We start from the raw sequence: 13,437 nt of genomic DNA on the forward strand, positions 1-13,437 counted from the left end.
AATCCAAGACCACATTAAATTTTTTGGCTGCCTTGTCACATTGTTGACTCATTTTTTTCCCCATGCAAGCCATTATCTCACCATGTTTGCCTCATCTTGCATTTTTGAAGTTGATTTTTCTGAGTCCAAGAGTAGGATTTTACATTTATCATTATTAAATTTAATTGTATGAGATTTGGCCTATCATTTTGTCCCATCAGCCTCTCTTTGGATGTTAATTTTGTCTTCAAGGTGTATAGAGCTTAGAGATGGTGTCGGCTATTCCTCCAAGCTTTGCGTCATCTGTAGATCTGACAAACAAGACATCTATGATTTCATCCAAGTCATTAATAAAATCATTTAATACTATGAAGCCAAGGACAGAGTCCTGAGGTATCCCACTAGAGACCTACTTCCAACCTGACCTAAGCCATTCCTGACTATACTTTGGTCTAGTCTTTTGAAAGGTATCACACCCCTCTAATCGTTTGTCATCCATCCCACATCTCTGTAATATGTTCGTGGTGAGAACATGAGGGATGTTGTCAAATGCTTTGCTAAGAGTGAGGTAAATGATTTTAACAACCTGCCTGTGATCTGTCATTGCTGAGTTGTTTCAGTATCACAGCCCTGTTTGGGGTTTTCCCAGCAAAGACACCGGAGGGGTTTGCCATTTCCTTCTCCAGCTCATTTTGCAGATCAAGAAATTAAGGCCAACAGGATTAAGTGACTTGCCCAGGGTCACCCAGCTAATAAATGTCTGCAGAAGGTGAGTCTTCCTGACACCTGGGCTAGCACTGTCTCTACTGTGCCACCTCGCTGCCCTTTCCTCTGATCTACCAGTAATTCTTTCTAAAAAGGAAATTAGTTACCTGATGACTTCTTGAAGAATCCATGATGGCTCTCAGTGATCAGCGCTCCCCCTTTCAAATGCTAGCAAACTCTGTGCTATGTCCAAGAATTGGGGTCAAACTTGCTAGCCTAGAGTTAACAACTTGTAGTTGTCACCCATTACAAATCAGAGGAAATGGCATTGTTTTTGATGGGTAGCCAATGAGGCAAAGGTTGTTTGTGATAACTTTACCTGTGTTAATTTGTGACAAATGCAAACATGGAGATCTCATTACACACGATTTGCTTTGATTTTTGCTCCTACTGCCACCATCTAAACACTTGGACTTTATTCATGGATCTAGAGCAGTGTATGGCAGCTGGACAGTATGGTGAATGGAGGGCTCAGTTTGGAGTCAAGAAGACTTGAATTCAAATCTAGGCTCAGACTCTATGGTTCTGGGCAAGTCCCTTGACCTCTATTGACTGAAATTTTCTCTCCTGTAAAATAGGAATATTAATAGCACCTGTCTCCCAAGGTTATTGTAAGGCCCAAATGAAATAATAATGTTTACCAAGTGTTTTGTAAACCTTATAACACCATGTTAAATGCTAGCTAGCTATTATCATTAGCTATTATTGACAGTTTCAGCTAGGCAACCTCAAGTTTTGACAGCAAAGGCAATAGAGAACATGAACTGTCCCCCAAGGAGACTCTGCTTTTTATAGAAAAACTCATGTGTCATTAAAAGGATGACAATAAATAAAGGGAAGAGAAAGAAGGAATGGAGGAGAACTTCCCTTCTTTCAAGGGGAAAGATAGTGGTAGCTAACGGTTTGGAAAATGGCATGTGGGAGGTAGAAATGATGGAGATATAAGAGGGAGTTAACTGGGTATTTTAATGAAACAAATAAACAAATTAATCCATTTTTCAAAGGACACATATTTCCTTTGCTCCAAGTGGAAACATCTGACAGCTTTTTTTGAGCCTTTTCAAAGAGAGGCTTCTGAATATTTTATGGTCCCTCTATTATCTGCAAGTACATATAAAAGAGATCATTAGACATACAAGGTCCTGCCAGGTTAGTGCTTTCTCTAAGCCTCTTCCTTTAATGTCTCTGGTCCTTCTTCCTGATGCTCCCTTTGTGTGCCCTTTATCTTCTGCAATTCAATTCAACAGAATTTATTCCATAACTATTATGTTCAAGGCACCCTTTCTCCTCAGACATCGCCATATTGGGATGACAGCCTCACCTGAAAGTCTTGTAATGTTGGGAAGAAGATATCAGACAGGGGAAAGCCAATTTACATTGTACATTGTACACAGAACCCAAGAAGTTCTATTTGTTCCTAAGGGCAAAATGGACCCACTAAACTTTAGTTTAGCTTTAGTGACTAAAGCTTCTTGAGAAGGGGAGAAATGGGGTTGGAGCTGTGCTTTAGAAATATCACTGGCAGCTATGTGGAAGATGGAGTGGAATGGGGAGAGAGGAAACAGAGAGATAAATTAGGATGCTGTTAAAAGAGCCTACCTAGGCAAGAGGTGCTGAGGACCTCAATGAATAAGGTGATGGCTGCATGAGAGCAGAGGGAAGGAGTAGGACATCAGAGATATTGTAGAGCTAGGAACAAGAGGGTAACTTCATTGGATAGGTAGGGCTGGTTGTTTCTTAGCCCTTTTGGTCTTAGGTATAACTCTAAAAAGTAAGAGCTAAGCAAGCGGGGTCAAGGGACTTGACCATGATCACACAGCTGGGTAGTGCCTGAGGCCATATCTGAACCACCCAGCTCCTCCTGACTCCAGGCCTGGCACTTTATCCACTGTGCCACCTAGCTGCCTCTGCCAATAGGGTTCTGAAACAAGGTGAATGGAAGAACAACAATATCTTTGACAAAAATAGGGATGTTCAGAAGAGGGTTGAGTTTTTTAGAGGGGGGAATGAGTTCTGATTCGGATGTGTCTGTAAGACATCCACTGTGACATATCTAATAAACAGTTGGAGATGTGTGCCTGGAGCTCAGGGAAGTGACTAGGGCTGGATAAACAGACAGTATGGTTGAAACTGTACTGACACTAGCACTGAATATTGAACTGCTCTGACATGGAAACTTTTTGAGCCCTATGGCTTTCTGAAGGGGCAGGGAGGGGGATAAAGCACTGAAAACTCACCCAACAAGCTAGTCTCCATGGCAGTATAGACGGAAGCTTCCAGCACCAATGAGATGGACAGCGGCTCTTTTTGAGGCTCCCACACAGTATAAGACTTAGGGGAGAAGGTCCTTCTCAGATAGATCTTTGAAGTCTGATATTGGGAGAAGAGTACAATCAAGGCAGGGGAAGGCTCAGGCCAAAGTAACAGGGCATCCAAGCAGAGGTAGAATGGGACAGGTTGATAAAGAAATGGCTATTCATGTGTGTAGATCATTCTAAAATTGATTGTTAAGTGAAGGACTTCCCATAATCCCACAGATGAAGAGCACTATCTGGCTCAGCCTCAGAAGTCATTAACCTTTCCTTAATTGTCCATGTAAGTAACCATTGCCCCATGGATTCCCTGTTGCCATTGAAAAGGCCAGCAGTCACTTTCCCTCCCTCTCTTCCTCCTTTCTCCCTCCTTCCCCTACTGTGTTCCATCATAGCAGTTGCTTTTTGTCTATTGCTGACATCAGGCCATGTGCTAGACCCTAGAGGGACTCCAGAAGTTCTGGGCAGCCCATTGGGGAATGGCTAAACAAATTGTGGTGTATATTGTATCAGAATATTGCTTTCCCATAAGAAATTATGAACATGAAGGATACAGAGAGGCTTAGGAAGACTCCTAGGAATCGAAGCAGAGTGACTTAGACAGAACCAAAGCAATAATACACATGACATTTTTTTTTTTGGTTTATGCAACTTTATTGAAGAAAAATAAATCAATTACTAGCAGAGCTATTAGTTGATCACTCATCCATTGACAACTTGCATCATTTATTCAGTGCTATATTAAACAGTGTATTGGAAGATAGATTAACTAATAGCTCCAAGCCTCCTAACAAAATTTAAATGAAAATTACAAAAAGTTCAAGACCCTATTTTGGAATACAAGGAGTGTTTGACTTCCAATTTCCATTCCTTTATTGACCTGCATAAAATACATCACGTTTTCTGTTCTGCTGATGCTATAAATTCAGTACCAATTCTCCAACCATATCAGTTATGAGCATGAAGTATATCATGAAACCTCAACAACAATAGAAATAGAAATAAAAAGGAAACTGAAAGCCATGCTACTATAATGACTCAGTTTATTCCCAAGGACAAGTTGAGAAATGCATTTCTCTCTCTTGTTATGCTGTCAGACTTGGTCACAGTGTTACTTAGTTCTTAGTTCTGCTTTCTTTCTTTCTTTCTTTCTTTCTTTCTTTCTTTCTTTCTTTCTTTCTTTCTTTCTTTCTTTCTTTCTTTCTTTCTTTCTTTCTTTCTTTCTTTCTTTCTTTCTTTCTTTCTTTCTTTCTTTCTTTCTTTCTTTCTTTCTTTCTTTCTTTCTTTCTTTCTTTCTTTCTTTCTTTCTTTCTTTCTTTCTTTCTTTCTTTCTTTTTTACTTTTTCATTACAAGGGATAGTTTTCTGGATTGGGGATTGGGGAGAATATATTCAGAAATGTACTTAATACTAAAAAAAAGACATCACTATAGATATTTGTAGTAAAGTTTTGGTCTGTTCTTGTAGGGGGGTCTGTCCTAGAGCTGGGCCAGACCCACAATTCCAGAGGAGTGGGAGATACAGTGGAGTAAGGAGCAGATCAGTTTCAGGGTCAGCTCAGAGCCACTTCCTGGACCATTGGGGGTTTGTAACTGACTCACCTCGTGTGACATGTCCCTTATGAGGAGATATCCCAGACTCAAAGTCCATTCCCAAGATTTTCCTCCCAAGACTAACCAAATAGCCAGGGTGGCCCTGAATCCATGCTGGTGCCTGGTGTGTACTCTGGGAGGTTTGCTCACCCTGGAAACCAAGAAAAGACTCCAAAAAATGGTTGTTTCATAAAAACAAGTTTGGTCAGTAGGCAGTCTGCTGGGTTGTTGGTTAAAGCTGGCCAGGTTCCCAGGGCCAGTCTCCACATGAGTCAGTCAACTTTGCTCTAGCTCATGACCTTGGGGGTTGAGAAGCTTTGGGAGGACTGAACCAAGAATTGTGGAAAGAGAGTCATAAAGCCTTCTCCAGGAGCTGATGCCCTCCCTACCTGTGTGGAGCCGAGTGGGGAAAGGGGAGAGATGGAGAGAGAGAGAGAGAGAGAGAGAGAGAGAGAGAGAGAGAGAGAGAGAGAGAGAGAGAGAGAGAGAGAGAGAGAGAGAGAGAGAGAGAGAAAGAGATACCCAGCAAGAGAGATAGAAAGACAGATACACACAGAGAAAGAATGTATAAAGTTTGTTTTAGCTTTCTTATTAAACAAGAAGGGAATTTGAGATTTAGATGAATAATTGCTTTCCAGACCACCTAGTGGCAACTTAGAACATTTTGTTTTTCTTTTCCTTAACTTTTTTTTTTCTTTTCAAAAGATACACAACAAAGCCTTCATGCTTTCTCTACCAACTAGAAAGTCCTCTGATGCCCTGCCTCCTGGGGTTCAAAGTAGAATTATGCTAGAGGACATCCTCCCCACCCCATTCCCTCCCTTCCTGCTCCCATGTAACTATTCTCCTTTCTAGTCTCAGGTAGATTAAAGATTTCTAAATTATATAAGGATGATTTTATTTTCCCTTCTCTTGTATAAAACCAAAAGCTTCTCTAATTTAAGAAAAAGAAGAAACCTTTCAAAGAACCATGGTTTGGGGAATGCCAAGAGAAAAGAATGTTAAAATTCCTTGAATATTTTCTCTAACTCTTAATTTATTCAAGATCTGGTTATCAGCAAATCCAAGCCTTTGGCTTTTCTCCTTGTATCTTTTGTACCCCAGTCCTATTTCATTAGTCATTGGTGCCTGCATTAGCTGAATGACCCTTAAGAGACACAGATAAAACAGTAGGCCTGCAGTCAAGAAACTCTGAGTTCAAATTCAGTGATCCTGGATGATTTTGAACTGCTGTCTGCCTCAGTTTCCTCAGCTGTAAAAAGGAACTAGAATAGCACCTTGCTCATAGTGAGTCTCAACTAAGATAATATCTGTACTCTAGTTGGCACAAAGTTATGTTTTGTTGTTTGTCCTTTATTTTCAAAGAGGACCCAGTGACTTCATGATGTTGGGGTCAGGGTACAATGTGTTCAGCTATGGCTGATCAGTCCAATTCAGGTTCAGAAAGCTCTACCACAGGTCAGGCAGGAGCCATCCATTAGAACATTTGAGATAGAGATAGATGTCTCTGGGTTTTTGTAGCTCCCACTTCCTTTGTGCTCATGGAGTCATCACTTGCTTTAACGTAGGCATGTCATGATGGGCATTCCTGTGCCGGCTTCTTCTATGACTCAAGATTGATACTTAAGTTCTTCAGGGTCTTTGTATGGCTTCTAGCCTTGTTCAAGATCTCTGTAAAAGTTTTTTAGGTAAAAATGGGTTTGGCGTTTGGATGACTGGCCAGTCCCTCAGAGCTGTCACAACTCTTATTTAATAATTGCCTGTTCCCTTCCTAAGGAGCTACTTTAATGAAATAGATTAGATGTATGAATAATTAGCAACATCCCTATATGTATTATCAAAGTCTTTAAAATGTAGTCTCCTTAGTAGTCTAAATGTTCCTTCGTGATATTGTTAGCACCTTTTTTAATGTTTTAAATCATTGTCATAATATATTATGCATTTTAAAATCTTTTAAAAACAGGAAACATCTGAAACTTTTCATATAGCCCCATCACATAAAATTAATTCACTGTTTATTATTATAGTCATTATTATTTTAAAACATCTAAGTACAATAATGAAAAATACAGAACAATTTGTGATTTGGAGAATATCCAAGAATCCTGATTTCTCATTCTTGAATCTCAAAGGTCAATATCTGTCAGGAATCTGGAAACACTAGGAGCAACAAACCAACCTTCACATTCCAACAGAGGAATGGAGTAGATGTTGTCAATAACCGTTGACCTTCCAACTCAATTTTTTTTTGAGAGCAAGAGCACAAATATTATCTAGTACAAGTAAGCCTATACCTTAGCGTCAGAAACTTTGAAGGGATCAATATGGAGCCACTGAGCTCAAAGAATAGGAATTAAGGAGAGAGTAACGAAGACAAAGGACATAGATCCAGAGAAAAGCTGGATCTATACTCCTACGTATTGCTTCTCAAGTTGGCTATCTCCAGACTCTTCTCTCTCCTTTACAAGTAGGTAAGACTCCCCCTTTTCTAGAGATTTATAGACTCTATGTTCTATGAATGCCTCTGATTCCCTTACTTTATCAGATATTTAATTTGATTTACATTGAAATATGTAGAAATTTATACAATTCTGTGATAATTTTTGTTCCAGTTTAAGCTATCAATAGTTTTCATTTAAAAAGTAATTTACAAAAGATCATTACAGGAAAAGTAGGCTTGAGAAACCACTTGCCATTGATCAGGAGAGACATTCTGAACTGCAAGCTGAACCAAACAATTTCTTATTCATAAATAAAGTTCCTCCAAATGTTAAGTCATGGGGATCTGAATTAATTGTTTTACTGGGTACATAGTAGAAGAGTGACTTAATAATAAAAGCTGGTATTTATATAGTATTTTGAGGTTTGCAAATTACTTCACAATTCTTATTTAAATCTCACAATGATCTTGGGATGTCAGTGATATTATCAACCCTATCTTACAGCTAAGGAAACTGAATCTGAGAGACACTGAGTGAGTGACTTGCCCAAGGTCATGCATCTAGTAAATGTATGAGGTAGGATTTGAACTCTGGTCCTCCTGATTCCAGGCCCAGTGTTCTCCTCACTGTGCCCCCTACTAATGGAAAGAACCCTGGATCTGGGCAGGTAGAGCCTGGGATCAAATTTTGGGGCATATTATCTAAGCCCCAGTTTCCTTTTCTTATTATTAAATAATTTAATATAAAATAAATAAATATTATTAAAATTTCCTTTCCGCATTCCTCATTCCTGAAAATGAGGGAAAGTTCATTTGATCTCAAATGATCTCAAGGCCTTTATTAGCTCTAAAATTTTTGTTCCCAGACCACTCTCAGGATAGGTAGTGCAGTGGATAGAACACTGGGCTTAGAATCAGGAAGACTCATCTTCATGAGTTCAAATCTTGCTTCAGATACTCATTAGCTGTGTGACCCTGGGCTTTAACTTATTGGCCTCAGTTTCCCCATCTGTAAAGTGAGCTGGAGAAGGAAATGGCAAACCACCCCAGTATCTTTACCAAAACCCTCCCCACCCCCAAATCCCAACTCCCCAATGGGGTCATGAAGAATCAGACATGGCTAAAATGATGCAACAATAAAAACCCTTCTGAAGCAGAAGTTTACCCAGCTACAGCAAGGCTGGCCAGGAATTACTACCACTTTCATTAACCCATTGTCCCTTTTTCATTTTCAGAAAAGGTGGCTATTAAGATCCTGGACAAGACCAAGTTAGACCAGAAAACCCAAAGGCTACTGTCACGGGAGATCTCCACCATGGAGAAACTGCATCACCCCAACATCATCCGCCTCTATGAAGTTGTTGAGACCCTGTCTAAGCTCCACCTGGTGATGGAGTACGCTGGAGGCGGAGAGCTCTTCCTGAAGATCAGCACCGAGGGGAAGCTCTCAGAAACCGAAAGCAAGCTCATTTTCTCCCAGATTGTGTCCGCTGTGAAGCACATGGTGAGCTGAGAGATATTCCCAAGTCCCCACAATACCAGTCTAGCTAGAGTTGCTTGACCAATGCGTAGTCAATTCTCACGTGGTCTGTAGTCTACAGCTGGAAGGAATCCATGGAATCCAACCAACGAGAGAGGTTACAGAACAGCACAGGGTCACACAGGATGTAACTATCACAGGCTGGCACTGAACCTGAGTCCTCTGACCCCCAAACCAGGGCTCTTTCCATTGGATTATGTTACTTATGTTATAACGATGGAGAATGTGCCAATTATAAAACTAATCTTCACATTCTACTCCATGCTCATCCCTCTTTATTCCTAGGAAAGTACTATTTGGGGAAACGTCCCTTTCCATAACTCTCTAGTCTTTTTTTTATATCCATTGTTATTTTTTAAAAAATTTTATTTAATTAGTTAATTTGAAATATTTTTCCATAGTTACAAGATTCATGTTTTTCCCTCCTTTCCTCCCACACCCCTCCCATAGCCAATAAGCAATTCTATTGGGTTTTACATGTGTCATTGATCAAGACCCATTTCCATATTATTGATAATAATTACACTAGGGTGATTGTTTAGAGTCTACATCCCCAATCATATCCCTATTAACCCATGTGATCAAGCAGTTGTTTTTCTTCGGTGTTTCTACTCCCACAGTTCTTTCTCTGGATGTGGATAACATTCTTTCTCATAAGTCCCTCAGAATTGTCCTGGATCATTGCATTGCTGCTGGAGAGAAGTCCATTACATTCAATTGTACCACAGTGTATCAGTCTCTGTGTACAATGTTCTCCTGGTTCTGCTCCTTTCTCTCTGCATCAATTCCTGGAGGTCTTTCCAGTCCCCATGGAACTCCTCCACTTTATTGTTCCTTTGAGCACAATAGTATTCCATCACCAACAGATACCACAATTTGTTCAGCCATTCCCCAATCGATGGACATCCCCTCATTTTCCAGTTTTGTTTTTTTTTTTTTGCCACCACAAAAACAGCTATAAATATTTTTGTACAAGTCTTTTTCTCTGTTATCTCTTTAGGGTACAAACGCAGTTGTAACTCTCTATTCTTTAGGATTTAGGATTGTGCATCCATGGTTTCAACAGGAGTGATAAAGGCTAGGGGATGGTTTGAGAAGGGTCTCCTGTTGAACCTTTGAAGTTGTACTCCCTACTCTTGTCTCTATACCTCTTTAAAGAGGAGAGATACATCTAGAGGGTGAGAAAAGAAAAAGAACATTGAACCATTTTCCAGCAGTCCTTGAGGATTAAAGCAAGTATTGACTTTAGGTCAGATTTGGTGCCACTGATAAAAGGAACCAATCCTTTAAGTAAAAGTGGTCCTTGTGGGTTCTCAAAGGCAGAGGGGTCAAACATTGCCCAGTTCTCCTCTGCATCACTACTCAGTGCAGCTCAATCAGATGAAAAATATAATTAGGAAATAAATAATAAAATAAGTGAAAATAGAATGTTGTTGTTGTTCTGTCATGTTCGACTCTTCATCACCCCAATTTGGGGTTTTCTTGGCAAAGATACTGGAATGGTTTGCTATTTCCTTCTCCAGTTCACTTTACAGATGAGGAAACTGAGACAAATAAATGGTTAAGTGACTTGCCCAGAGTCCCATAGCTAGTAAGTGTCTGAGGCCAGATTTGAACTCATGAAGTTGAAAATCTTCCTCACTCTAAGGCCTGGCCCTCTATTCACTGAGTCACCCAGCTGTCCGCAAAATAAAATATAGATCATGTTAATCAATATGTAGCTTTCTAAGTCAACATGCCGCTATCAGGGATGCTTCTGTACAGTTTAGTGGCCCCTGTTTCTGGGTGAATCTGACACCACTGATCTAAGGTATAGATATGAAGTCAGTGTGGCTCAGAATTCAGAGCTGGAAAGAACCTTGGAGACCATTTAATCCAGAGGTTCTTTACCTTTTTGGGGTGTTCACCTTTGCTAGAGAAGTTTGAGAAGCCTCTGGACCCCTTCCCAGACTAATGTTTTTTAAAATTAAATAATTTAGAATATTTTTCCGTGGTTACATGATTCATGTTCTTTCCCTCCCCTCCTCCCCCTTCTCTCATAGCCAATGAGCAATTCCACCGGGTTTTATATGTATTCTTGTTTAAGACCTTTTTCCATATTATTAGTTTTTGCACTAGGATGATCATTTAGAGTCAACATCCCCAATCATATCCCCATCAACCCATGTGATCAAGCAGTTGTTTCTCTTCTGTGTTTCAGAATAATGTTTTTAAATGTATATAAAAGATTATCAAGGAAATCAATTGTTTAAATATAATTGTCTTTTTTTCCTTAAATTAACAGACCTCGGATTAATAACCCAACATCCTCAGCTTGTCCGATGAGGAAACAGACTCAGAGAAATAAAGGAAGTTGTCCGAACAATTAATAACTAGAGAAGGTGGAATCGATTATACTCGGGTTCTTTAACTCCGAATCCAGTGCTTTCCACACTACACTGTACTGCCTAGTCCAAGGCTGGAGCCAAACAGCAAGGAGAGGACGTGTATGTTAGGGAATTTTTAGAGTGTGGTCAGCTTCTTTCTCCTGGGAGCTGGATTCTACACTGTTTTGGTTGAGGTCAAGGAGGCCACCTAAAAGGAATGCTGAGGGGAGGAGATTGTGTTCCTCTCTGGTCCTGGCTCTAACCCTTATTCCCACTCCATGTTCAATCCCCTTCTTGTAGGGTCTCATGACAAAGGTTAGGATAGCTCAAAGTGCAGCCAAAGGACGCACTGTGCCTTTTGTTATTTTTTTCTTTGTAGTGGCTAACGCAGGGAGGGACATCAAGCTATAGACTCTTTTGTCCAGGAGAAGTGGTGAATGGACTAAAATTTTGTTTTTCAAATTCAATTTTATTTTTGCTCTTCCACCTTCCCCTCCCCAAGAAAAACAGAACTCATTACAAACATGTATAGTCAAGGAAAGTGAATTTCCACATTAGCCCTGTACAAAAAAAATGTGTCGTGGTGTGCCCCCTGAGTCTCTCATCTCCCTATCTAGGGGTGGGTAGCATATTTCATGCAAAGGTAGCTGTGACTCTGGGGCTGGAGCACTGTGTGACCTTGGGCAAGTCACTTTACATCTGTATGCCCTGGACATAGCTAGGTGACTCAAATGGAAAGAATGCTTGGCCTGGAGTCAGCAAGACTGGCTTCAGACACTTCCTAGCTATGACCTTGGGCAAGTCAATTAACCTCTGATTGTCTAAGGAAAGGATCCACTGGAGAAGGAAATGGCAAACCATTCCAGTATCCTTGCCAAGAAAACTCTGTGGGTAGTATTGGCACACTATGGTCCACAGGGTCACAAAGAGTTAAAAATAATGAATGAATGAATGAATGAATGAATGAATGAATGAACGAACAAACAGCAGTATTATTTAATCATTAGCCCTATGGAATTGGGGTTGGCAATTACGTTGACCAGGTCTGAAAGGGTTTAACTAGGAGGAGCATTTCCCCCCCCTACAAACCAATTCCCCATCAGTATGTGTCAAAATAGAGTTGCCTTTCCCTTCTTGGAAGTATTTGAGCAAAGGCTTTATTATAGTCCAGTCCAGTTCCAGCAGACAGGAATATCATCTTGATTCCTTTCTTGTATGGGCTGGATTGGACCAACTCTCCAAGACGGTCATTCTCGTTCTATGTAACAAAACACAACCTTTCCTTGAAGAAGCCCAGTGCCTGGCACATTGTACCAGTTTAATAAATGTTTATTGACTGAATATCCTAGGCAGTCTATTGTGCTGAAGGATTAACATAGTCAACTGCTATCATTATACAAATGATTATCCGGGTGTCTATATAGAATTATTGAATACTTAGCACAGATTTTTACCTTTTTTTTTTTTAGGTAAATTTTTTACCAATCCAAAAAAGTTGACTTTGTCTTTTCTTGCTTCACAGCATGAAAATCAAATCATTCATAGAGATCTGAAGGCTGAAAATGTATTTTATACAAGCAATATGTGTGTGAAGGTGGGCGATTTTGGATTCAGCACAATAAGCAAAAAAGGTGAAACACTGAACACTTTCTGTGGGTCTCCTCCATATGCTGCCCCAGAGCTCTTCCGGGATGAAAATTATGTGGGCATTTATGTGGACATCTGGGCTTTGGGGGTCCTCTTATATTTTATGGTGACTGGCACCATGCCATTTCGAGCGGAGACCGTGGCCAAACTGAAGAAGTGTATCCTCGATGGGACATACAGTATACCTCCTGATGTCTCCAACCCCTGTCAGAGGCTGATCCGAGGGGTCCTGCAGCCAATACCCACAGAAAGGTATGGAATTGACTACATTATGCACAACGAATGGATGCAAGGGGTGCTACACCCCACTCCCTTGGAACCCTTCCAACTAGATCCCCAGTATTTATCAGAAAAAAGCACACTTAAGGAAGAAGAGAATGAGGTCAAGAGCACCTTAGAAAATCTGGGTATTACTGAAGAGCATATTAGAAATAACCAAGGAAGAGATTCCCGCAGCTCAATCACGGGGGTCTACCGTATTATTCTGCACCGAGTCCAAAGAAGAAGGGCTTTAGAGAGTGTTCCTATAGTGACCCTGCCAGACCCCAAGGAAGGAGAACCCAAGAAAGCATCCCGTCGTGTCTACCGGGGCATACGACACACATCCAAATTTTGTTCAATTTTATAAATTGCATTAGACTGCCAGTAAATTTAAACATTGTTTTTGGATGTTTTTAAATTTTTCCACAAGCAACCTGAGTCATGACAATTTTGTAATTTTAAATAAACTCAAATAGTAATTTTATAATCTATTTTTTCTTTCAAACTGATACAGCAATAAACCTCACTCCAACTTT

The 13,437-nt window shown here is 40.2% G+C and overlaps 1 protein-coding gene across 1 annotated transcript in view; it reads left to right on the forward strand.

The window, feature by feature from the left end:
• The window catches only part of NIM1K (NIM1 serine/threonine protein kinase), an 89,435-nt gene extending 75,998 nt beyond the window's left edge, over positions 1–13,437 (forward strand). The window contains exons 3-4 of the mRNA XM_016431588.2: positions 8,323–8,591; positions 12,516–13,437. Of these exons, the coding sequence (XP_016287074.2) occupies positions 8,323–8,591; positions 12,516–13,268 (1,022 nt within the window). The 3' untranslated portion in view covers positions 13,269–13,437. The remainder of the gene's footprint in view (positions 1–8,322; positions 8,592–12,515) is intronic.

The sequence above is a fragment of the Monodelphis domestica genome, chromosome 3 (genome assembly GCF_027887165.1).
Source record: "Monodelphis domestica isolate mMonDom1 chromosome 3, mMonDom1.pri, whole genome shotgun sequence".
Taxonomy (NCBI): Eukaryota; Metazoa; Chordata; class Mammalia; order Didelphimorphia; family Didelphidae; genus Monodelphis; species Monodelphis domestica.